This window comes from Typopeltis vanoorti, chromosome 23, assembly GCF_054136105.1.
Source record: "Typopeltis vanoorti isolate ZY-2024b chromosome 23, IOZ_Tvanoo_1.0, whole genome shotgun sequence".
Lineage (NCBI taxonomy): Eukaryota > Metazoa > Arthropoda > Arachnida > Uropygi > Thelyphonidae > Typopeltis > Typopeltis vanoorti.
The window spans coordinates 49,710,826-49,737,162 of NC_143571.1; the positions used below are offsets into that span (position 1 = coordinate 49,710,826).

The 26,337-nt window shown below is 33.7% G+C and overlaps 1 protein-coding gene across 1 annotated transcript in view; it reads right to left on the minus strand.

Moving 5' to 3' along the window:
* The window catches only part of LOC150093839 (uncharacterized), a 60,061-nt gene extending 34,921 nt beyond the window's left edge, over positions 1–25,140 (minus strand). The window contains exons 1-3 of the mRNA XM_090413069.1: positions 24,999–25,140; positions 13,788–14,152; positions 11,184–12,502 (exon numbers count right to left, since the gene is read on the minus strand). Of these exons, the coding sequence (XP_090269195.1) occupies positions 11,184–12,502; positions 13,788–13,983 (1,515 nt within the window). The 5' untranslated portion in view covers positions 13,984–14,152; positions 24,999–25,140. The remainder of the gene's footprint in view (positions 1–11,183; positions 12,503–13,787; positions 14,153–24,998) is intronic.
* Positions 25,141–26,337: the final 1,197 nt, after the last annotated feature.

Sequence of the window (26,337 nt, forward strand, 5' to 3'; positions counted from 1 at the left end):
GATCCGCAGTATGCCTTGCGGAAAGATAGCTTAATCGATGGTTCATTCATTTTGTATGGTGATTCAAAGGCAGTGAGTCCCTTTTACGGGTAGGTACGGCACCAACTCAATCTCCCTTATTTTATCCGGGCTCGGGACCGGTATAGCTGACAATTCAGACCTACGGCTGGAGGGATTGTCTTAAGTATTCCTGACTGTATCGGTGTGTGTTTAGAGGGCCAGTTTGCCTGCTTTGCGGGATGAAAAATCCCAGATAAACTGGTGGAAAAACCCTGCAGTCCATTACCAAGACCGGCTAACTTGGCTATGGCTGAGCAAGATCCTTAAGCTCCTCACGTCGTCGACGAGAATCGAACGTAGGACACTCCTTCCCCAGGCATATGGTTGCGAAGCGCATAGCCACTAAGCTAACCGCGCGGACAATTGAGGGTTGTAGGTGATTATGACATACTGTAGGTCTAAGAGCGAGTCGAGTTCTGACCAAAGTTCTACGAAAACTAACCTATGCATTTAACACAGCAGTCCCTTTGTCATCAATATATGAATGTGTGAGTATTTGGTGTGCGCATAATAAAAGCAAGATATTGATGGAATTGTAGGCTCGAATTAGACTCGATTTTAAGCAGATTGAATTTTTTTGGGATGAACTAGGAAAGAATATGAGAAAATACCCGTAAAACGCGATCTCCCAAAAGAGCTATTAAATATATTATTTCCATGCAATTTGTGCTCTCGTGGAAATGGCATAGAATGCCATGCCATTTCCAAGACACCCAGTCAGTTAGTGGAAAATATTTCAAATCCATGTTGCAGTATAGCAGAGGCTACGCAGGTGGTGCGTTTAGGATCACGTCGAAGCAGCTATAGCTATGAGGTAAATATATATACACTGTCCGATAACTGAACTTCGTCCTCATCATCATCATCAAATTCCTGACATTTACCCTGGGGTGTACAGGATATGATAGTACTACATGAAAAATTTACATCATTATTAACTTCCTATCTACAATTTTCCTCCAAATCAATCTATTACCTGTCAAGGCTCCAACATTGTCAAATCTTATATTTCTATCTTTTAAGGCAGTGCTTCCCAAACTTCTGGATGTCAGGGGCCCCCTTTGGAAAAATTAAAATATTTCACGGCCCCCCTTCGAAAAAAATCTTAATATACAGACATATATAATATTTATTGTATTTATATTCAATACAAAACATACACAGCGAATATTGCAAAAATCAAATGCAAATATTACATTTTTAGCATCTTACATACACTTGACATAGCACATTATCTCATATTTTGATATAGATAGCTATTGTTATTGTACATTTGCAGGACAAGCACATGAAACGTAAAACGATTAGTAATAAAGAAAGCATTAAAAACATAAGAGAAGTTTAATAACAATTTAATGTGATGGATGTGTTTCAATACTGCTACACCAATATCAGGTGAAATATTTGAAACTGCAATTCTTAGATTTCTGCTTTGAAATGAAACTTATATGAATAAGCATATATTTACTGATATTCATTAGACGCCGAAATACGCAGGAAGCAAAATTTGTGAACCCGCACCAATGTGTGATTTATTTCCATTAAAATATAAAAAAGAACAAAAAAGAAATAATAAATGATAAAAATTAAATACGTTTCTTTTAAGATAAAATATCTACTTAGTCTTAAAAGATTTTAAATTTGTTTTCATTATTTCAAGGCCCCCTCAACAAAACCTACGGTCCCCGAGGGGGCCGAGGCATACAGTTTGGGAAGCGCTGTTCTAAGGCACTTTTTACCGTATTAATCCACCTATATCTTGGTCTTCCTCTGGATCTTTTTCCTGCCAACCTGGCAGAGAACACGTATTTTGCTAATCTTTCCTCGCCCATTCTGTTTAAGTGACCATACCACCTGAGATTAGCTCTGCTAACGCATTCCTGGAAGCAAACAATGTCTTTCTTTCCTAATATCCTCGTTTTTAATATGATATTGCCATTGATGCCATCTGTTCATGCCCCTAATCTTTCTCAGGACTCTCATATCTGCGATCTCTAGTGTTAGGTAAAGTGTTTTATTTCTAACCCAGCTCTCAGATCCACAAGTTAAAATTGGTTTGAACACTGCCTTGTATACAGGTACTTTAGTGTTGTGACTAATTTCTCTCTTATTCCATATACATTTATTCAGTTGACTTCCTACTACACCAGCTTTGCTGATTCTGTTGTCTATTCTCATATTTAATTTACCATCTTCACTAAAAATCGTGCTAACTAAATATTTTACTTCTTCTATAGGTTCTCCATTCGCAATGCAGTTGATATTTTCAATTCTTCTGCTTATTTCCATTGCCTTCGTCTTTTTAATGCTAACCTTCATACCATATCTCTTACACCGGTTATTCAATTTAGTCAGGGAATAAATTAAGGGGATAAAAATCCCTTATTGTTTTTCAGCCAGTATGCGAAACTCTAAGGTCGAAAACTACGATCTAAGCGTTTCATGCCGACGAATGGCTTTTTTCTTAATTATAATATGTTATAATACAATATAGTGGCACACCTTTCTGGCATTCGTATAGCGAAGGTATGTAAGTTCTTTTCACTTAAAACTTTGATATCATCTTGGTCTAGCTACTCACTGATGAGACCTCAAAAAAAGGTTGAAACTGGTATGGGTAGTGACCTCTCCTCATAATGTAAAGCAGTATTACATCTCCTAGGAGCTGTGTGTTTTTACATTATGAGAAAATATCAAGAATAGTGAAGGAGCTTGCTCCACCTTTGCATCGAGTTGCCTTGGTGTGGTACTACCAAGTGGTCACTCACGCTTGGATTTGCCGATAGTTCGTCGATGAAACGCTTAGATCGTAGTTTTCGACCTTAGAGTTTCTCATACTGGCTGAAAAACAAAATAAGGGATTTTTATCCCCTTAATTTATCAACTTCGCCAGAAAAAAATAGCCGTTTGGCTTTTCTTCTTAATCAGGGAATCTTGCAGACTTGTAGCGGATTTATTTAGAAGTATAACATCATCCGCATACAGTATAGAGCTGACATTAACGTCTCCAATTTTGATATCATGTTTAATACCACTTTCCTTCATAATGTGATCCATATACATAATGAATAACAGAGGGGATAATGTACATCCTTACGTCTGATAGTATGGATATGTATTCCTGACACCAGATTTAAAATTAAACCACCTTCCTTTATACTTCCTTCATTCTAACTGCTGAATTACAACTCAAATAAAGACTAAGTATTGCTTGATATAATGCCCCACTGTCACTATACAACTGTGGTGTTTTGAATAGAGTCTCTCTTGGCACCTTGTCATACGTTTTGTCCAGATCTACAAACTAAATGCAGATCTTTGTTATATTCCCAGGATTTCTCTCAACCATTTGTCGTAAAGTGATCCTGACAGCCTCTATTTGGCCAGAATCCCACCAAGCTTTTCTTCCACAATTCTTCTCAACCGTTTCTCAAGTATACTTGCATAAATCTTGCCAGGAACATTCAGTAGGGAAATACCTCTGTAATTCTCACATTCAGTTTTATTTCCCTTTTTATATATGGGTACTATGAGAGCTCTACTCCAAACATCTGAAATTCGTCCTGTCCAGGCCCTCTGAACTATGCAGTGCAGCCACTGTAAGACTTTTATACCTCCATACTTGAGTATTTGTGGTCGAATATCGTCTACTCTAGTTGCCTTTCCACATTTCAGGCTTTTGATTGCTTTTTCTACTTCAAGTATGGATATGTATTCCTGACTGCATGCCTGGTCAGTGTTTTTTACCACTGTACTCTCATCACTGCTTGTTTCATTTAGCAGTTTTCCAAAGTAATTACTCCATACCTCAAGGATATCTTTTTCTCCCGTTTTCATGTCACCTTTATCATCTCTAATTCCTTTTACAGTACTCCTTCTTCTATTTCTAAGCTTCTTCAACAACCTCCAGAATATTGTGCCACCTTCTTGATATTTGTTTTCTATGTTCTTACCAAAGTCTTCCCATGACGTTTGTTTAGCTAGTTTTACACAGTGTTTAGCTTTCTTAAAGTCATGATAATTGAACTTGCGAAAGGTAAAATACGAGATTTTAGAAGAACAAACACCTGCATCTACATAGACAGGCTTACTTACAATTACTGACGATCTTTTAACCAAAGGGAGTTGTTATTCATTCCGTTTGCTCCCTAATACTTTTGATTGTGTAGTGTATTACTTCTATATACATGCAATAACTAAATATACATTTTTTCTCTGTTTGTAATATTTTTAAAGTGTCACTAAGATTACAGAGAAAATGGCATTATTGAGTGACCTTCAGTCGACATGTCCCAGATCACCTTTCCAAATGTGACGAATAATAACAACCCAAGTAAAACATTCTTGACAAGCTAAATATCTGCATTACATCGTGATGCAGTTTTAATGTTTATGTTTTTTGCCTCAGTTCATTAAAATCGACTGTGCTGATCATCCAGGTAAGCTATTCGCTTCGCTAAATACACGATGCCTAAATTCCGTTTTATTAAATGGTCTTCAAGTCGCTCGTGTCGCTGTAAGTGCAGCCATTAGGCGCAGATGGAAGTAACGAGCTGAGGCATTAATGTGATGGTGACTCTTAAATCAGAAGGTGGACATGACAGCGAAAGCACTACAGCGTTCGAAATATGTGTTGAACTATTAGACTGGCAATCTTTCACTGTGCCAGCTTGGTATAATAACAGTCAGAAAAACTGTCTATATATATATATATATATAAAATTCTTACATTTCTCTCTATTTTCTATTTCCTGTTTCAAATCTATTATTTATTTTTGATTTCTGCGGAGTAAAAAAAAAATCCTAGTGATATTTTTTTGTCAATCTTTCCAGTTATTTTTAAGTGAAGATTGAGTGAACAAACACTTCATTTGATGAGAGTTAGACAGAGAGAGAGAGAGAGAGAGAGAGAGAGAGAGTGGAAAAAACTGCTGTACATCCCTATTTTATGTTCGTATGATGTGAAGATAGTCGCGACATTACCCTATCGTAATGTATAGCGAGATTTGCCACTGAAGGGAGCAGTGTTTAGGTGAAAGTAGAGCATCTTCGCAAGCTAAAACAACCCTATTGGATTCAGAATTGAGAACAAAAGTTGCATTTCGGAATGCGCCAACTTAATCCTACGAAATGCCAAAGCACTTGACGCCATCAAACATTTTACGACCTGAAAATCTGGCAGGACTCAAGTAGTGTGTAAATAATGTGGATCGATGTTTATGATTGAGGTATTCAGCTGATTCACGCATTCCTAAAGATTGCGATCAATGTAAAATCAAGGTCTCGTATTAAATCACTTCCAACTCTCGTTTGAACAAGTAAACCACGCGAGGATAATATGTGGACATTACGTCTTTTTGTCGTTTAATAAATATCGCAAGTGAATAGTATGAGAGCGTAAGGTTATAAATATTTATTAAATTATCCAATAATTAAACATTTGAATATCGTCTGTTTTCAATTATTATAATGTCAATAATTTTGTACTTTTTTCTTCGGAAGTGCAAGGAATGTGAAACTAGTAGAGAAATAAAAATTCATTATTTTTTTTCAACTTTGGTTTATTCTGAAAACTTTTCAAATGAATGAACACCATAAAGTTCACGAGAAACAATGAAAAACACTCATTTTCGTTTCTTCAACATCATCTATCCTCAACTACATTACCAAAAATGGGTAAAACTTGTTGGACGCCACGTCCACTAAAAACTTGAAATTCCAAAAATCTGAAAAATTCACCAAGTTCGATTATTAAGGGGGGAAAAAAAGTCAAACAACCACTGAAAGAAGTTGCACCATATCTTAGCCTCAACTTTTATTTTCTAAATCATAACAAGCGTGACTGAACGTAGTTAACGATATATGACTACCCTGTTTGTAACACGTGAATGACCAGGTTTATAGCGAAAAGCCTTTATTGCATCCTTGCTATTGCCAATGTATATTTAAAGTCCCCGTGTTCAGAGAATGATAACATCTGACTACAGAGACCCATCCAGTGGTTATCAGTACGTTTCCATGGCTACATACGTGAGTGAAAGAGCGAGATAAGGCGTCATCTGCACCTGAAGGGAGGAACGCCATAGAAAGACACTAAATAAGGAACACTCGTGAACAACAGTGTTTAATCTCTAAACCCCTTGTATTGTGACGAGGTCAGATAAACATGCTTCCGCATTTTTAAGAACAGAGGTCACTGTGATACAAGTGTCACTACATTAATTAAATTGTCCGCTCTGGAAAGACTTAGTAAAGAAGCTATTCATAAATGTGACAGGCAAAATGGATTGCATATATAAAATAGCAGCTAAGGTAGCCCTAGTCGCTATTACCTTGAAAATCTGTTAAGTATTTAGGGTACGAAAACATAGCTGGTCATGATAGTATTTCCTCTGATTGCTGTCAAAGACATTGCATAGATAACTATAGTTTGCTTATAGGATGTTTATCTTCCACTAATGAGTACGGATGCCACCAGCTTTGGATAAATGAAGTAAGCCATGCTACCAATTTCTATGATTGAATCCTGTCAGAAACACCAAGGTCAATTGTTTGTATATGACAGGATTCATTTCTAGGCTTCCGGCATCTTATTAATTTCTGCCTCAAATTCTCGCATATATAAATCCTCAAGAGGCCATTTAAACATAATATAGGCTTCAATGTAATTATTAATTACATTGAAGTTTTGTGGATTTTCTGGATATCAATTGGTTTTAGGGATTTCTCGAATGCCTTCAGGTTCCAATCAAGATTGATTGGAGGGAGCCAAATAAGATTCATTGCTTAACTTTCGTGCATTTTTTCTCGCTATGACTGATCATTTACTTCCTTTGATTAAATTTCCCAATGGGAAAACTTTACTAGCTATAAAGATGGCTAGTAAAGTTAATGTTTCTCTGGCATCAATAATTCCCGAAAGACAAAGATAAGTACTACATCGAAGGTGACCTCGCCGCGAGGATTAAAACTATTTGGTATATCTAAATATAATTAGTTATTTTATAATCACGATGCTGATTAAACATAATTAATCTCAATGTTGACTGTATATCAGGATGATCTCTATTAAGAGATGTTTGTTTGCTGACTTTGAGATAGGTCACCGCAGTAACTTCCTTAAGTCCTGGATAACAGAGGAATGCTTATAAACTAATACACTCTTCATTATACACATAAAGTGTCAAAATCTCAAATAACTGTGTTCGAATTCAGTCTGCTATACGTAGAAAATATTACACGCTTACTTAGTCTAAGTTAACTTCTGGTAAACACAAATCAGATGCTTGAGAACGTTAGTAACTGAGCATAAGACTCTAATAAATCATGATGTGGAATTCTCTAAATGACTTTTAGTAGATTTATTGACACATTAACAAATTAGAAATATCGTTGATAGCTCTAACATGACGTAGATTAACATCATTTGGAGATTAGCGGTGTAGTTTAGCGGTGAGATTAGAAAAAAAAAAGAATTTTTTTTTCTAAGCTCAGAGTATAACTGCGGTGTTGTTTGATTAAACATTGATTTTTCTATTCGTTTTATCACTTGTGAAATAACGGAGTGGAGTGCAGGTTTTAAGTATTTGATGATAGCTTTTGGCATACTTTAACATGCATGTTTTTCACGTATACAAAATTACCTTTTCGAAAAGTAACTTATTCCATTCTAAACATTTTAAATTAGATCGTTAGCATTTAGAAAAAAATATTCGTAACATTGGATTTCTTCAGTTTTTTAAATTGTTTCTTGGGTCAGAAAGAATGAAAAGGAGACGTTAGAAGACTTTCTTGGTGCGTGCGTGCGTGCGTGCGTGTGTGTGTGTGTGTGTGTGTGTGTGTGTGTGTGTGTGTGTGTGCGCGCGCGCATTCGTCTACATTCGTTCAATAGGATCGATTGACAGTTAGATAACCATTTCCCACATGTATGGTAACCGTTAAATTTGTAACCTACTGTTTCTCAATTCTCACATGAGATGGATCTTTGACATGTGAGATGTTCTCTCACTTTGTGCTAAAAACTTCTGTCCTGGGGAGTTTACTTCATTTTAAGTGACGCAGTCTCTTCTGTCCCACAGAGAAATTGAAGATTCACTCACTGTCTGTCAGTTTCTAGTAGAGAGGCAAAAAAAGTTCTTTTTCTAGTACGTGGTTTACATAAATTCTGCGGAGTAGAAGTATTACCATACAGCACGGTTGTTTTTCCAGCGAAAGCCTATAAAAGTGATCGTTCCAATATTAAAAAATATAAAAGACAACCAATCATCTGCCAATTGAAAACTGACAGAAGGTAGACAAGTTGTCATTTGGGATGGAATAGAAAAATGTAGTAAGTGTTGAAGGATGATCTAAGCACTCTATCTTTACTTATAATGTTAACAATGAGCATAAATAGTTCTGAATCAAATCATGCTACTTCCCAACTGAGAAAACTGTAAAACATCAGACCTACCATGCAATAGTTCTATTGCTGCGATATGAGGCTCTGCGAAAACTTTTTTTTTTATTTCAGTCGAATATATAGAAATTATAACAGCGAGTATAACAAAAAAAAAAGGTGCTAATACTTAAGAAAAATACTAATCCTGTTTATTTTTTAACTATTTTACTCTGTCATAGAGTAACACAAGTAAAGCTGAACGTTAGTTAGTTTGAGGGATGTCCCGGAAGTAATGCAAGCGGGCGTTCATCGGTCTAAGTGTGAATTGCCTTGAACCTTGTCTAGTCTTGTTTGTTCTTCCACACCTCTGCTACTTAGTATACAGTGCAATACAATTGAAGTTGTATTCTCGTTGTTATTTAGTACACAATGAACAAGTCCTTTGACAAAAGGGATAAAAGCCGTTTGGCTTTTCATTTTAAAGTCTTTGACACGTTTGTAGAATTTTTGACGAACGAAAGTGTGTTATTGAAGTTCGCCACCAAATATAAGGTTTTTCTGGTGATGTAACTCAATGTGACTGCGGAAGGTCACATTCATGACTAGGCACCAAGTGGGCGAACAAAAACAGTATCTGACAATTTTCTATTTCTCTACTCAGCTGTCAGATTATTCTCATCTGACAGCTGAGTATAATCAGTGGGAATCAGTGAATAAGTCCTAGAGATCGCAAGAACTGAAATTGAAAATTCTATTAGCAGGATTCGAGCAAACTGATACAGAATTAAGCTACAATAAAACATGTTAATTTTTATGGAAATCGAAGAGAGGTCGTATTTAAAGATGTAGAACATCTTACTTTCAGTTCAGAATTGGCTCTATTGGAGGTTTGGTTATTTTTAAATTGAAGGCTTTGAAAAGCTTGTTACGAAGTGGAAAAAATATATTGAAATGGAGGGTGAAGGGAGATAATTTCAGAAAGAGTGTAAAAACTAAAGTAAAGACTTCAAAGTATAATTTTTATTTCTTTGATCTTTTTGGAATTACTTTCTAAACGCCTCTTTTAAGGGAAGAAAGTAGAATATAGATAATTCGTGTAATTCATTTGACATTTAGATGAGCTCATATACGAGAATCTCCGGTTCTGGTTGAAGGCAGGCAATAACAATAATAATAATAATCCCACCTACTGGAAGATTATAAATCTATAGGATATCACTATCATGGTTGAGCTAAGGACTAGATGATCCCCGATTGTTGCTCTAGAGATTAAACGTGGTATCTTTCACGCCATTTGGTGCTTCCTATAATTAAGATTATGGTCTTGCAGCATGTAATGAAGTCGTGCAATTAATACATCTAACGACTGCTAGATAGTAGATAATTTTATTGTATTCTCAGTGTCTCTCTTAATGGACAACATCTTTGCAAAACAGAGATGATATTCTGATGGATGACTTAAAATAATATTGAAATATTAAACCTGCAATATTATATTCATCATCAGTCGTTCGAACAGGCACTTAAGCGCCCACGACCTTCCAACTATTCTTGGACTTCTTAGCCGTAATTTCATAACTAAGGTGGTTAGCCCTATGCCTCCTAGAGTGTCCTATGTCTGTAGATGCGTGTGTGTTCAAGGGGATGATTTGCCTGTTCTGGAGACGAAAAACCGAGTTTCTGGATGAGAAAAACCCTACGTCCGTAAGAGACCGGCTAACTCACCTTTCGTCGAAAGAGACCAGATAGAGGTTCCTCATGTCACTAACGGGAATCGAACCCAGATCTTCCCGAACTATACGGTCGTCTATACCGACTAAGCTACGGAGGCTCGCGATATTATAATACCATACTAATATGTCATTCTTAGTAACTGATTATTAAACAAACTTTTTTTGCTTCATCAGAAATCGTGTGTTTGCAATTCATTTATATAAAACCTTATGGAAAGCTTTTAAAAATATCTACACTATATTGTGAAGCATATAAAACAACAGTATATAAAATGAAGCAAAAAAGAATCACTACAAAATGGAATTCTTATAAAATGAGAAAGTGTAATGATATTCGTTTTGCAATGCATGTAATATGAAATACGATATGAGATGTCCACTAAACAAAACGAGAAACTAAATCCTTTTTTTAAGATCTAGCATCTCATTTTATTAGGTGGGAAGAGATACGACGAAAAGCCAGACGAAATAACCAAGTAGCCTAAGATATATCCAAAACCACCCTAAACATATCCCTAACATTCTGTCGAGTGCGATTCATCCTCTCTGCGCGATAGTCGAAAAACAGATATCATTTTGACTTTATTTATATAGATTTTCAATAACTGCATCAGTTCGATTTTAATATAGATAATAGTATAGTACTAAATTTATTCAGGCATATGGTAAGTAAGAAACGAATATAAAAAATTAAGATTCAATTTTCAAACCAGCCGCCAATTATTAATAAGTCAAAAAAACAATAAAACTCTGTGGTTTATTATGTGAGCTTAAAGAAAAAAATAAATCTTGCGAACGTGTTTAATAAACATAAATGAATTCACTCACAACTTTTGTCAGAAATTTAAAGACTTAGCAAATGTTAATTCTAAAAACTCTTAATAAAATAAATGATAAAAGTAATTGTTAAAAAAGAATATTTTGGCGAATTTCCTTTATGTATTATTTCTGATCCTAATCGATAACTGGGATCAGATAATTAAAAAAAATAAAAGATATTGACCACCTACTGTCCATCCTCCGCCGTCAGTCTGGAGATCGCAGTATGCCAAAAAATCATTTTCGGAAGCCTTGGGTCGAATGGTGTATATGCCGGTTTTCATAATTCCCTGAGCTTGGAGTTCTGTGCAACTTCGAGCAATGTCATAACTTTCTCTGCTGCTCAAAGACTCTTCCGTGGGTTTCGGACCCAAACTGCCAGTTTCTGTAGCTTCCCGGATACGTTCCACTTCCACTAATATCTTGCTGCAGATATTCTGGACAGTTACTTGTCTCGATTCGATGTATCCCAATCTTTGTGTGGTGTCTTTCGTATTCTCGATTAGAGATTCATACTGTTTGTTGCAAGTGTCAAACCATTTCTCTTTGGAGGCCAATTCATTGATTTTGGATATGGTTTCATTGTGAAATCTTAAAGTATTACTTTCCAGAACTTGTGTTAGAGCCTCGATCTTTTCACCCACTTTGCCTATTGGCTCTGTTAACTTTCTCCACAGTTTCCTAAATATTCTTCCAGCACTCTCTCTCGAAGGAGGTTGATCATCATCTGTTGCCCTTTGTCCAAGAACGGAGGGAATATCCAACAACTTTTCGTGAGATTGCACTCTGACCTGCGAATCTAGTTGGGTATGTCGTGCAGATACGTCTTCATATGCCAGTCGATGGCATTCGTGTTTCACTCCTTCCAACAGGTGAGCCATCTTCTCCAACTTTCGGGACACTTCGACATTGAGCATTTCTGTAGTGACGTCAAATTTCGAATCCAAGACCCTCCCGATTCCACGTTCAACATCCAGGGTTGAACAAGAGGGCAATTTTCGTGCAGCGCCATCTACACTGTGTCTGACAGTACTTTTCAAAGTGTCCGTTAAGGTGGATTTATCACAGAGAGAACACTCGTTGAACTTTTCTGTAGCAGCTTCCAAGGATGCTAGTTTTCTATCCAGTAGTAATTTGACATCTTCTGGAGAAGCTATCCCCGCCAAGTGATCGACCTTTTGACTGACGCCATCAATCTTTCTGTTCACTCCACTGAAGATCTGGAAGAGACCTTGAACATTATCACTTAACTTGTCGAGCTTTTCTGTTTCACCTTTGTGTTTTCGACCAACTGCACTGGGCTGTTTTCGGGACAAGTCTTCAACATTCTTTGAAATTTTCTGTAATAACTCCTTCCGTGAATCGATATCATTGTGTATTTCACTCAAAAGAGAGCTCTTCCTATTCAACTCCGCCACTCTTGCCAATATGGTATGAAGTTTGGACTCGATATCTTTGACTCTTTTATCAAGATTCATAAGGTACAGCGTGTTGAATTGCTCCAATTTTCCTGCAAATAACAAAGAAAAGATAATATTAATATTTTAAATTTATCTAGATTTAATGGAATTGATTTATTAATATGTATTTATTTCATTACATATATCATTTCATTTATCAACATATCTATTTGTAATAATAAATGTACAAGATATCTATTTGTAATAATCGCCACATTAATAAAGAGTTACGCTTAATTAATATATAAATTACTCTGAAATTTATCATAATCATTTTTAGATCACATTATTTATAATGTGATCTTGAAATACCTCTTCCATCGTAAATTATTATATCATACAGATCCCGTCCTCGTCTAAAAGAATCATATTTTGTTATTATTAACCACTATTAATGGATCTATTATGGATACTAAACCATTAACAGTAATTAATAACACAAAATACGATTCGCAGCTATAAATTGTTTGTTTTACTTTATGTTACGATATTATTAGTATTATTGTATATTGCATAAAATAATAAAAATATTATTTTTATTGGGTGTATTCTAAAGATCACTAGATTTTAATAAACTTCCATATGCTTTCATCATTCACTTCAAGAATGATGTACGTCTATGGAAATTTTTAATTTCCATATACGTTCTTTTTAATTTTCAAGAAAATTAAAAAGTTGTGCGAAATGCATTACATACGTTTAATTTAATTAAGACTTTTCGATTTGATAAAAGGAAATGTGAATTTTGTTAAGATGGCGCTTCCGTAGCTAGTTAATGATACGATGAATGTGAGTTTGATTTTTATGACGTTGTTCCGATCAGACGAAATATATGAAAGAATTTCTAACAGAAGTAATATCATATGTCAAATATATTTTTACACTTTAAATTAATTTAAGATATTTAATTTAAATATTGAATGAAACATACTTCATATATTTAAATTAAAAATATACTTGCTTTTTTTTTAAAAAAAATCTAAAATACTAACGCAAATGGAAAAAATTTCAGTGAAATAAATTTAAATTATTTAGCATTTAAAAAAATGCAATGCATCCTAAAAAGAGAGCTCATTGCACATTCAATAAAATGTGCAAGGTGCTCTCTTTATAAGGTTTAAAACAATACATTCAAAAATTATTTTGCATGTATTGTTTTGCATGTTTTGCATGTAAAAAAAACTGATGAGACGATATGATTTTTGGTAAGCATAACTAAATTAATCACCTTGTCAAATCATAAGAGAGAGAGAGAGAGAGAGACTCAATAAATATAAGAATAAAGGCTCTCTCTAACTCCTTTGGTTACTACGTTATGTCAAAACACCCACTCACCTTCAATGTCAGCCATCATCTCCTTCATCGTAACTAACTCTCGTTTAATCTCTTGGTGATCGGAACTGGCGGACAGAGATCCGCGAACCAACAAGATTACTGTCACAAAGACGCTACAAGACGTGGAAAGAATTCCCTCAAGTTTACACATCGCGCAGAGATAAGTCCTCAGGACCAGCGGACAACAAAAGTACATGGATATTGTCTGAGAGGCGGCCTTGGCGTTCTTTCTTTCCCCCGCAGTGCTAGGGTGTTTCTAGGCAAAGCGTTCATTTAGGTCAGCTGTTCGCATGTGGTCTCTTCACATGGAACACGTGTTGACGGGCGTTGATGTTCTGCTGCTTAATTGTCCGATAATGTTGTGTCTAAGAAATTACAAAAGAATAATGCCTTGTTATATAATAACCTAAGAAACATGTCGCTAAGACTCACACTGCATGAGCCAATCATGAAAGAGCAAGACAGAAATGAAACAGTAAACTGAACTAGACTAGTAAAAAATTTGAATTATTAATCAGGTTTTAGTTTTTTGTTCATATATTTCATATAACTTACTGTAACACTAAAACAGTCGTTTAGAGAGTTAATTATAATCTCACAAACAGTGTATTTCAATTTCATATTGTATTTGAATGTTATACCAGAGCTAATCTTAGAGGTAATTTTACAGTTCTACTTTTGTAATCCCAGAAGAAGGGATTCCAAAAATGTATGGAGCATGTGACAAATTACATTGTCTATGTCACTAAAATACATTTATTTTTTTCTATTGATGTGTGTGTGTGTGTGTGTGTGTGTGTGTGTGTGTGTGTGTGTGTGTGTGTGTGTGTGTGTGTGTGTGTGTGTGTGTGTGTGTGTGTGTGTGTGTGTGTGTGTGTGTGTGTGTGTGTGTGTGCATCTTCAAATCTTCGCATTCCATGTAGGTGTGCTTCTTATAAATCAAACAAACTATCCATGATGTTATGCGTTGATGCGGGTGCTTTGATTTTTTTTTTCTCAATTTGTTTCTCGATTTTTTGTTTTACCAATCTTATTTTGCGACAGAAATAATCTCGCTAATAGACATTTCCATTAGTGAGATTATTTCTGTCGCAAAATAAGATTGGTAAAACAAACTATAAAGTGGAAACATCAAATCAGCAAAATTAATGAAAATAGAAAAATAACCACAATCATCACCAGACTAAGGACGGAACATTTTAAAGGCATGAAAATTTATCCGTACGGTACTAGAAGCTATGAAATATGTAAGAACTGTCCATATCTATTCTTGGCCAGCAATTGCTGCTGCTCTACAGAAAATTGACGATAACCCTATAGAAAAGCTCTACTCTATCAAAGTTCAACAAATTGCCAAAACAGTTCTATAGGCTCGCGGTCATATCTAGAGGCTCTTCAACGGACTCAACAACAACAACAACAACGACAACATTTCTGTGGTGCGATGTGGTGTGGCCGTCTGACACCCATATAATGCCATCTCGTGGTCGTATGAAGAAACAGATGAGGCAACCGCGCTTTTCGCCCATGTAACCATCCCTGAGAGATGTCTTCGCAAGTGTGAAAAACTATTTTTTAACATTCTCGTATTTTACACCAAGCTAAATAAAATAAAATTGTATACTAATTAACACACACCAGCGTTGGCGAGTGAAGATCATACGGACATCATCACTAGTTTATGCATAACATAGAAATGTGTTGTTTATAACCGCAATGTATTGATTGAGTCATCCTCCATTAGAGGTCTATATTTGGAGAGGGACGGGACATGCTCCTTTTGGGGAAATCATTTTTATCCATTGTATTACTACTGATAGCTGATAATTAGAAAATATTTAATACTTAAGTGATAAAGAAATTTTTAAAGCGTGGCCTCTTGTTAACAGTCGCTGACAATTAAATAAGCATGGGGTCGAATTAAAAAAAAATAAAGTAAGTAATATCACGTTGGTTACTAACTGGGAAATGAATAATTCGATACTTTGTATACTCTAACGTGGCATCATTAAATTAAACTGATAAAATAGTGACATATTTAAAAATTAATTCATCAAAAGTATATGTTTATCTATCTAAAAGTTAATAGCATTCTTTAGAATTTAGGTGATAAAAGAAATTGTTCTGAATTTAATATATATATTTTTAGTGATGAATATCTGTGTATTTATTTAATTCAAAATAAAAACTGATTATATAGAATTAAAATAACCTTCCGTAATGAATTCCAATTTAAATATATATTACCATTTTCATTGTCTTTAAAATTTAGTCATTAATTCAAAATAAATTAAAAATAATAATGCAGAGTAAATAAAGAACTCTTTAGAAATCACTAACAAATAATATCATAATATTCAAATACATAAAGAATTTCTATATAAAATTTCACAGTGTATATTCTCTAGCAAAACCGCATAAAATTTGTCTTTCTAATTGCAGTTAGCATAAGGATCCAAGAGGTTAATAAAGACGCTGGTCATGTTTTGCGCAAAATCATAAATCAAGAAGGGTTTCATTTCTGAATATATACTGATTAGAATGATTGAAAAAATTATGTATAAGTTTAGTCATTCTAAACGACATAGCAAACGATTCGGCCTGTACTAAAAACCGAATCATGAATCTACTATGCCGAAAGCTTGCAAGAGCAAATTTTGTGTTCCATTCCCAGGAACTGCCTTTTTATTACACCTTAAAGCACACAGTATCCTGAAGGAACAGTCTGTTGGTTTTTTGTGGCACTTTTAGGGTTTCACTGATATGATTTCTATTTCAAACTATTTGGTTCTCCCAGGCAAACTAGAAATTCGTATGGCTGTAGCAGTAACTCGTATCGAAACCTATAATTTGTTTATTCCCCATCGATTGGAGATCGTAATCATGATTTTGAAGACTTAGCCTCGAAAGACGCTATCATGAAATTTAGTTGAATTATCGATATAGCATTTTAAAGTATTCGTTGCATTTGTTGATTTTAAGTGATTTTTTTTTTAAAACAAACCCATCACCATCATCCTTCAAACGACGGAGAATTAGGTATAAGCCACCGAAAAACTCTGTTTTGGACAGCAGGAAGTTTATGTCACTCTAAACTTCCGATAAAACAAGATGATGGTGACTGACACAAATAAAAGAAAAGATCGTGTTGTAACATAAAATTCGCGTGTTATCTATAGTGAAAATAACACTCATCACTTTTCTCAAGACACACGTTTAGTGATAAGGAAACTTACTTTTTCCTTTGTTGATTATAATTTCAACAAATTACTAACATTACGAATTATTTCTAAAATTATGTTTATAACTATCAACAAGGCAATTGCACCAAATTAGAATCTTCGAAAAAGAACCTAAGGATTTTATGTTATGAAAATGTGGTTTAATGATATATTAACCTAAAGGCAATGGCAACAAGGCAATAAATAAACAAATTACTCTACAAAAAAGTATTAACTATTCTAATAAAAATTAAACAGTCCATATTAGTAAGAAAAATGATCCTCCTTCCGATGGATTCAAGTAAAGCCCACTAAGTTAGGTTTACTGTTTAGGATGTGCAATCTAAAAAAGATTAATTTATTATCTTAGAAACTTTATTTATAAAGAACCTTTGAAAAGTACATAAACAGCCTTTCTTTGCTGCAATATCAGTTCACTCCTTACTACCAAACGTTTTCCAGACAACATAGATAGATTTAGTGTTACCAACGTTGCTAACGCTGATAATCCTATATTTTAAGTATGTTTTTCTCAAACTAGACTTTTTTGAAAGTAACTTATATGTAATTATCTAAGAAGACTTTTGGCGCCACAGAATTTTTTTTGTTTGTTTCTTTTTCATCTGTTCATTTCATTCCATGGTCAGTGTGATCGGTCTGGCTGTTTTCTGAAGTTAGAGAATCCTGGTTGAATTTATAATATTACAAAGAACAGAACTTTAATTTTGCCTCTAGAAGGAAGTCGCCATAATCAATAGAAGATTCCATGACAAATTTCGGTCTTCATATTTTTCTCATTTTTTTTTAAATAGTTCACTTAAAAAGTTTACGTTCCACAAATGACACGTTTAAAAGCATACAACTTACTTCAACAAAATTAACTTTAAAAATAATTTACTTAAAATCGATTCACATTTAAAAAAATAATTCATTTTGTCATGTCGTAATTCTGCTTAAACAATTTTTGAGAAAATGTATTCTCGAGTTAACTGTCTGCTAATTTACTGTCATCAAAACTGCATATTAATAGACAAATATTATTCTTTCAGAATTTTTTGAAACCATATTACTTCACACTTAATGATGTCAACATGTTTTGTTTCTTTCCTGTCATTTCTCGTCTGAAATAAAATTAATGATAATTACAAACAGCTGTGTTTTTTTTTTTCTGTTGTTGTTTTCTATGAGCATTTCCGATCTTATTTGAAATTTCTAGAAACAGCTCTTTTATTCTTGATTGTATTCACTTTGTTTCTTCGAAACGATTTAAACGGTTAACCATATTTGTTGACTTCATAGGGAAATTTAAAAAAAAAAAAACATTAGACGTGTATTTTCTCAACATATATAATTTGGTGCAATATACAGTAAATGGAGAAAATGGGAGGCTTAAGCAATTAGATTACGCAGTCCAACCCAACTCAACCCAAATCCGGAAATGCCTTCTAGCGGCCAGTGTCTCATCATGTCAGGATATCATAGTAGTTTTGAGCTTATATATATATATATATATATATATATATATATATATATATATATATATATATATATATATATATATATATATATATATATATATATATAAGCTCAAAAAGAAAGATAAGAGCATTGATTGTCACCGATGGATAATAATGGATATAAATGCAGGAACAGGATTTCATCATTTTATCATATATATATATATATATATATATATATATATATGATAAAATGATGAAATCCTGTTCCTGCATGATAAAATGATGAAATCCTGTTCCTGCATTTATATCCATTATTATCCATCGGTGACCAGCAATGCTCTTATCTTTCTTTTTTAATCCAATATCCTGTTGTCCTTGGGCTTCCACTGATGAAAAGTTGTTATTTTTTCAAAAGTTTGGATCTACTTTCACTGAGTTCAGTGGTTCATTATCCTGAATGATATGCTTCGAAAGTCATCTTTGTTTCTATTGTATTACTGACTAGGAGAAATTTGTTAGACAGTTAGACAAAGAATCGATTTACTTCGAAACTTTATCAAACGAAACACAAATCAAAACTTTATGACGTCTAAAGCTCTGTGGATTACCATTTGAAGTGCATTAGAAACGCCTTGTATTGATTTAGACTCCTAGAAAAGTCTTCCTTTATTTCCAAGTTTTTTTTGTTATGGGTTTTCTTCAGAGTTATCTCCCAACTACAATAAAGTTGATATTCTAGTTTAAGTTAACTGTGAATCGTTTTTTTTATTCAAAATTATTAAAACAGATATCTGGTTTCGAGGTTCTGCTTAAGCCTATAAACTTTTATAACAAGTTTTATAAATGACTGAGAGTTAGAAGGAGAAAAATATCGTTCTTATATATATATATATATATATTTCAATATATTTTTATTGAAAACAAGATGAATATGGAAAATTTTGAATTTATTTAATTACTCAGAGCATCAAAATATTCGAGATAATGTGAATCTAAGCGATGATCCAGTTACTGTTTTGAATTTTCCCCGTTGGTTATTGAACCGGGTAATATAACGCGTTCGACATCACGTGTCTTTAACATAGATAACCTGAGAAAGAAAAAAAAAGGGGCGGATGCATTTGCTGTGATATCTAGTGTCCTTATAGATGCAAAGAAACATTACAACTGAAATGAAAACATTATCCATCATCGTTACTAATTGCTCAGTATACATATCTCCCACATCTACAAGTCGACTTCACAGAACAAACAGAAAGTCAAAATAAAAGCATTAATTTGTATGGCATTACAAAACAAGGTTTTAAAGTAGTGGAAATTAATGTATAACTCTCTTCGTATTTTATATGAAATAAATTATTTAATTGCACAAAACGACAAAATGAACACCGTCTTGTGTTTTCACGATCAATCATAATTCCTACCATGATGGACACCGATATATATATATATACAAACCACGTTTCCAATTCCCAAGCTGATCATTATAATAAATCTTGTTATACTTTGATAGTAATGATATTAATATTAAAAGTAATCAAAATGTTAATCTAATGATGGGAACAATTTCAAATATTTGTTGCGAAGCGGGTCTAAATTTCATGTCAGCATCAGAACAAATTTAATTTAATTCTAATTAAATAAACAGAGGAAAAGTACGAACAAAATGACTACTACAGTAATAATAGGTGAAATTACAAAAATAATTAAAAAAAAAAAATAAACCTACGATTTAGCTGTATAATATTCTGAAAAGGCAAACATTTGTTTATTTCGTATTTCTGTGTGTTGCTCAATTAAATACGAAATAGCAATCGAAGTTCGCCGGCTGTGGCTTAAACACACCAAAGTCATCCCAATAGTTATCGGTGCACTTGGTGCAACTTCAAAGAAACTATCCAACTATTTACAGCAATTAAAGAAGTGACCCTATATGACCTACAATAAACAGCATTACTTGGAACAGCCCATATTTTACGACGCTACCTGACGGACTATTCTTAGATTCTTGGGTAGAATCTGATTTGTTCTGTATCACCAGTCAAATTTTTTTAATATGATATCTTGTTTTGACTGTGTATCAGTTATGTGAATAAAATAATAATAATAATTGTTAGGGATACAAATTGTGGACGAAGAAGAAATTATCTTAAAAAGTTACATCAACAATAGCTCTGAGTCAATGCTTCACGCAATTACACGAGTGGGCCTTCTAAAAGTTATAGAAAACAAATCCAATTACAAAAAGGAATAACAAAATAACCGATATGTGCACTAGAAAAATAAACCGATGCATGGTCAATTTCTTCGAGATACCGAGGACAAAATTGACGTGAACAAGATGTGGCAATGCCTACAATATGGATATATTAAAAAGAAACAGAAGGATTTATTCTAGCAGCTCAAGAACAGGCATTACAAACTAATGCAATCAAAGCAAAAATTTTGAACATCAATAATAACAGCAAATGCAGATTATGCGATCAGAAAGATGAGATTGTAGAACATCATTAGATGTTCTACAATCTCATCTTTCTGATCGCAGCAAGATAGCTCAAACTGATTATAAATATCGCCATGATCAAGTGGCCAAAATAATTCATTGGCATGTATTCAAAAAATATGGCTTTCCTACTTCTGATAACTGGTGGCAGCATAAAATAGCGACAGTATTGGAAAACGAAACAGAAAACATTCTCTGGGACTTTCGATTACAAACTGATCTGCATTTGGAACACAATAGACCTGACATCACAATTATCGAACATCGACAGGTTTGATTATTGATACCAACATTAATAGTGATAACAACATTAACAACAAAGAACTGAAAAAAATCACTAAATATCGAGATCTGGCAATCGAAGTTGGCAGACTGTGGCTTAAACACACCAAAGTCATCCCAATAGTTATCGGTGCATTTGGTGCAACTTCAAAGAAGCTATCCAACTATTTACAGCAATTAAATATCAACAAAGTGATCCCTATATGATCTACAAAAAACAGCATTACTTGGAACAGTCCATGTTTTACGACGCCACCTGACGGACTATTCTTAGATTCTTGGGTAGAATCTGAATTGTTCTGAATCACCAGTCAAATTGTTGTTTAAATGATATCTTGCTTTGACTGTGTATCAATTATGTGAATAATAATAATAATAATAATAATAATAATAATAATAATAATAATAATAATTGTTTGGGTAAATCTTATATATCACAGTCCCTTTTCATATTTCTCATGTATTTTCTATTTGATTTTAGAAGTAATTTTGGTTGTATAAATTGTTTTTAATACATTTCTATGATGAACAACAAATATGTATTTCGTGTGTTTACTGTTGGTTTATTCCCTTATCAATAAAATATTACTGTTTAATGCAGTCATGAGAAACTGTCCTTTTTATTTCGGCGCTTACATTTTCATGCCTATATTTTTTTTTTATTTATAATGATCAGTTACAAGCCAGTGAAAGCTTCTACGCATGTCTCGAATATATTCTTCAATAGATCATCGAGAACTTCGCTATTATTGGGCTATAAATGATATATAATGATCACTTCACTTGTTTCAGTGCTCTTGCACGTGTTCAATGATGTGAAGATGAATGTCGGTAGCGCCATAATTATCCTTTATGGTCACCGGCTCGCAAGTCCTAACGGGTTTATCTAATAGCCAATTCATTGATTATGAGTAAAAAAGAAAAGAACTCAAGGTTATATACTTGTTGTCTATAATAAGAGACACTCATTTCAGTTCGGGGATTAATCTTCTAGTAATTGTCCAGCAGCTAGTCGCACTAGATGTCGTCTGCTTTTAACTATGTATCTATCTTTAAATGAAAGCATAGCATGCTATTTACACAAGATTTATATTGTCCGGAACAAAAAAAAAAAATACTCGTACGTAATATCACGAAGTTTTTTGACAATAAAATAACGAGAGACTATTTAAATGTCTGAAAAAAAAATTAATTACCTTTAGCAAGTGTGCTCCATTGAGGTACTTTTTTAAGGCCGTAAGGCTATTATGTTTGTAAATTGCTTGTGTTCTTCTGGTCAGTTTGTTTGTTTTGGGGGAATGAAAAACTTGATTTTCCGGGGGAAAATTCTGCTACTTTATGAGACCAGCTAACTCACATTTAGTTAAAAAGGTCCTGATAAAGTTTCTTCGCGTTCTAGACTGGGATTTAAATCCGGTCTTTCCGAATGAAGGGCATCATCGATTGAGCTACGAAGGCCACAAGATTCGGTGGGCATGACAGAATTTCTAGAAGTACAAATGAAATTCTCTGTTTTTCCTAGCATCTCTATAAACATGATTTGGATACGTCAATATTTTCGGAAGTTTGAGGTACAGATGTGTCATCAGTACCTCAATAAAATCAACGTAACGAATCATAAATGATTTTACTAATTAACTTTCTGGAATGGATTAAATTACTAAATTATTGACGAAGAGATACCCGCAGTAGTATCAGATCCTAACATACTGAATCGCACTCTAGTGCCTTTGGACTATTACAACCGCTTCCGTCATCCAGCATGCATCGCTTTGCTCATCACAAAAAAGGGAAACTGTTTAGAAAGAGGAATGTTGAGATCACGGAAGAGTGAAATAAATGACTTCAAATTCCGATGCATCTAAATTTCAGTTCTGCCATGCTGATGGAGAAGACAGAAGGAATGTGTTAATTGACCGATCGGAAACACCGAATAAAAACACAAACCGTGCAAACAGTGTAGCACGCTTTTTTCTAGAAATGCATTACTTCCCTATGATACCACTCGCCCAGCAACTCACTGGAACATCCTACGTAAGCATTGTTGCAAACTAGAGATGTCCATGAATGATGGAAGGAGTGCTGGCATAAGACCATCGACGTACTATGCAGGAATATTCTCAGGAACAAGAGCATGACTCGCTTTTGAAAAGAGAGAAGTCATGCTCGTGTTCATTTTTTTTATCGTAAAGTGAAATTTGATTAATGTACCAGGTTGATCGTTCTGAGTTAACCCTTAAATGTTCAAGGGTTCGTATCAGGCATCTGAGTAGAATTATAAATGCTTAGAATCAAGAAAGGACATCAAGACATCAATTTATTCCTCCCATTCTAATCTCCTACTCGCCTTCATGGGCCTCCTGTATATAATGCATTAAAAGTCTTAAAACGGGTTAAGGAAGTAATCCATGTTATTAAGATTCTCCTAATTATTCTCCATGTTATTAAGATGTTCCTAATAAAATAACTACCAAATATATCAGTTACACAATTGCATCGATTTTTTATACGAAAACTTCAGAAATACTAAGGGATTAATAATGTCGTAAAAAGAATAAATAAATAATAAATGAATAAAAATTGAATTATTATTTTCTTGAATAAAATAGGTTTTACTACATCATGTGCAATATACTTTTATATTTCTACAGTATTTTGAATCGTATTAAACTTTGACACATTTCTTCCAAGATTACAGAACTTAATAAAAATGTGCAAATCTGATAAAGGTTTACGTTGTGCATAATATGGAAAAAGAATCCTTTCGCGATGTTCAAATTGATTTGATAAATTTCGTATAGATTGAAAAAAAAAACTGAATTTTTAATACGCTGAAAGCAATCTTAAAATAAAGGCTGCTGTGTAATATGCTTATAGTGATTACTGGATAATTGAATAAATATTCAATTATCCAGTAATCTTTAAAAAAGTTATTAATAATATTCAGTATTATATCATCTCTCTCTCTCTCTCCTATTTTAGTCTTTCCCTGGAGGCTACTTCCATTTCACAGAGCAGTCTACAATAGATCGTATGGCAGTTCGTATATCTGCTTGTCATCTATCATCTAGATAATTATATGTTATCGGAACCAGCAACAAGCAAAGAAAGATAAGAAAAATGCGAGGCACAGATGCTGACTACTGTGATGAATCATGTGTACGTAAGAAGTAATGAGTACGGCTTGACAATAATAGCATACTTATAAATATAGTATCAATACACCCGAGAGATATTTAAATATATTTATATTGTATTAATCTCTCTCTCTCTCTCTCTCTCTCTCTCTCTCTCTCACACACACACACACACACACACACAGAGTCTTCTGTGTAATACTTTACTGATTTATTATAGTGTGCATAGCAAATAACCGATGAATTGCATTCATGTTATATTATTTATATAAATGTCCTCCCTATTTAGCTATAGATTAAAAGCGTTCAGATTTTATACCTTGTTCTTTTCTAAAGCGCTCATTTCAACTGTTGCGTCCACCGTTTTTCCAAAACAGTCTTCTTAGATTCATTAAAGAAAGTTCAGATACAATTATAATTCAGAACCAACAATTATGTGAAAATAAATACTTCCACAACAACTTCAAATATTTGCGCAGTTGGTTTAGAAAAAAAAAATAAGCTTACAGAATATAATTGCTGTTATTGAGTTATATAGACAGAATAATATATTCGATGAGTTCGACTTTAATCATTTTTTTAAAAAAATGTTTTCAACAGAAACTTACCTATTGACTGCCATATTCTTCAATTCGGACGATCCTCCAACCTGCAGCATCCTTTGCCGGCTGTGAGTTGTACGAACGGTAAATCTCTGCTGCTTCAATGCCTCAGCACCTGCGCTTGCGCGTCAAAGTGGCGTTTGCAATCTTGTCAACTTCTTTGTTATGCAGTTAATTCCGCTCCTGGTGAAGATGGGAACTTTAAAGAACTATAGACAGAGAGAAGCGAAATTTGGCCTTGGGCGAAGAATTATTGACATAAAATACAGCATTTCATTTTCTCTTGCTTTTCTGTCTTTATCTTTCTAGACATACAGTACTTACTTAGATCTCTAGGCGTCGCTTATTCTAATTTCTTTGCTATGAACTGTCACACTTTCTAGAAATTGTAACTTAATTTTTTTTATAAGTATCTCATTTCAGAAAGTATGATTAAATAAAGCCGCTTCAAATTGAATATCGACGTTTTTAAAGTAGTTTAAACCCTGTTAGTCGATCAAATATTTTATCTAATTTAAATATCAGTTAGTGATTTTTTTTTTTAAGAAATGAGAAATGAAAAATTAAATAATTTCATTTTTTTTTCTTTATATTCATATGAAATTGTTCACCAGGTGGAGAAGAGACAATCTACATTTCTAACGCAGGTCATGTAAGTATTTGCAAAGTTTGAAAACGATCGTTTGGTTTTATTTCAGAGTCGAATAATGCCGTTATAAAAAACGTAGCGTTATTGCTCAAATAGTGATGAATATCTAATTAAATATTTCAGAGGTAATATTTTATAGATAATATTAACTTTTGAAAATTGCTACAGATTGTTTGCTCACATTTCGATAACCATATATCTTTCATAATTATTGTGTATTATGTATTATTCAATAATTATGTTAAAATAAAGAAATACATTAAATAACTTATAACGTTAACGGTTATCATTAATCTATCTTTGCAATATTCAAAGGATCTCTAATGTTTGCTCTGTTGGTATTTTTTAATATGAATTATTATTGGTTTTTAATATAAATTATCATTGTTTTTCAGCTATCAGTAACTTGCGAAAGTGCAATTTATAAAATACATTGTAAGAAATTCGTTTTAGGAACTATAATTATTTCCTATAATTAAAAAAGGAGTTGTTTTTAGCCCTGTAGACATAGGAACGTCTTAACTCGAGTTAATGGGTCGTAATGACACAAACAACAAAGATAATCATACTTGTGGTAATTCCAGACGATGATTAGACGAAAAACCATACGTGCATAACTTTCACCCCTTCCTAAGACAGCTGTACCAAATGATCCCAGTATCGGAACCATTTAAGACAACGAACTCCGAGAAGGGG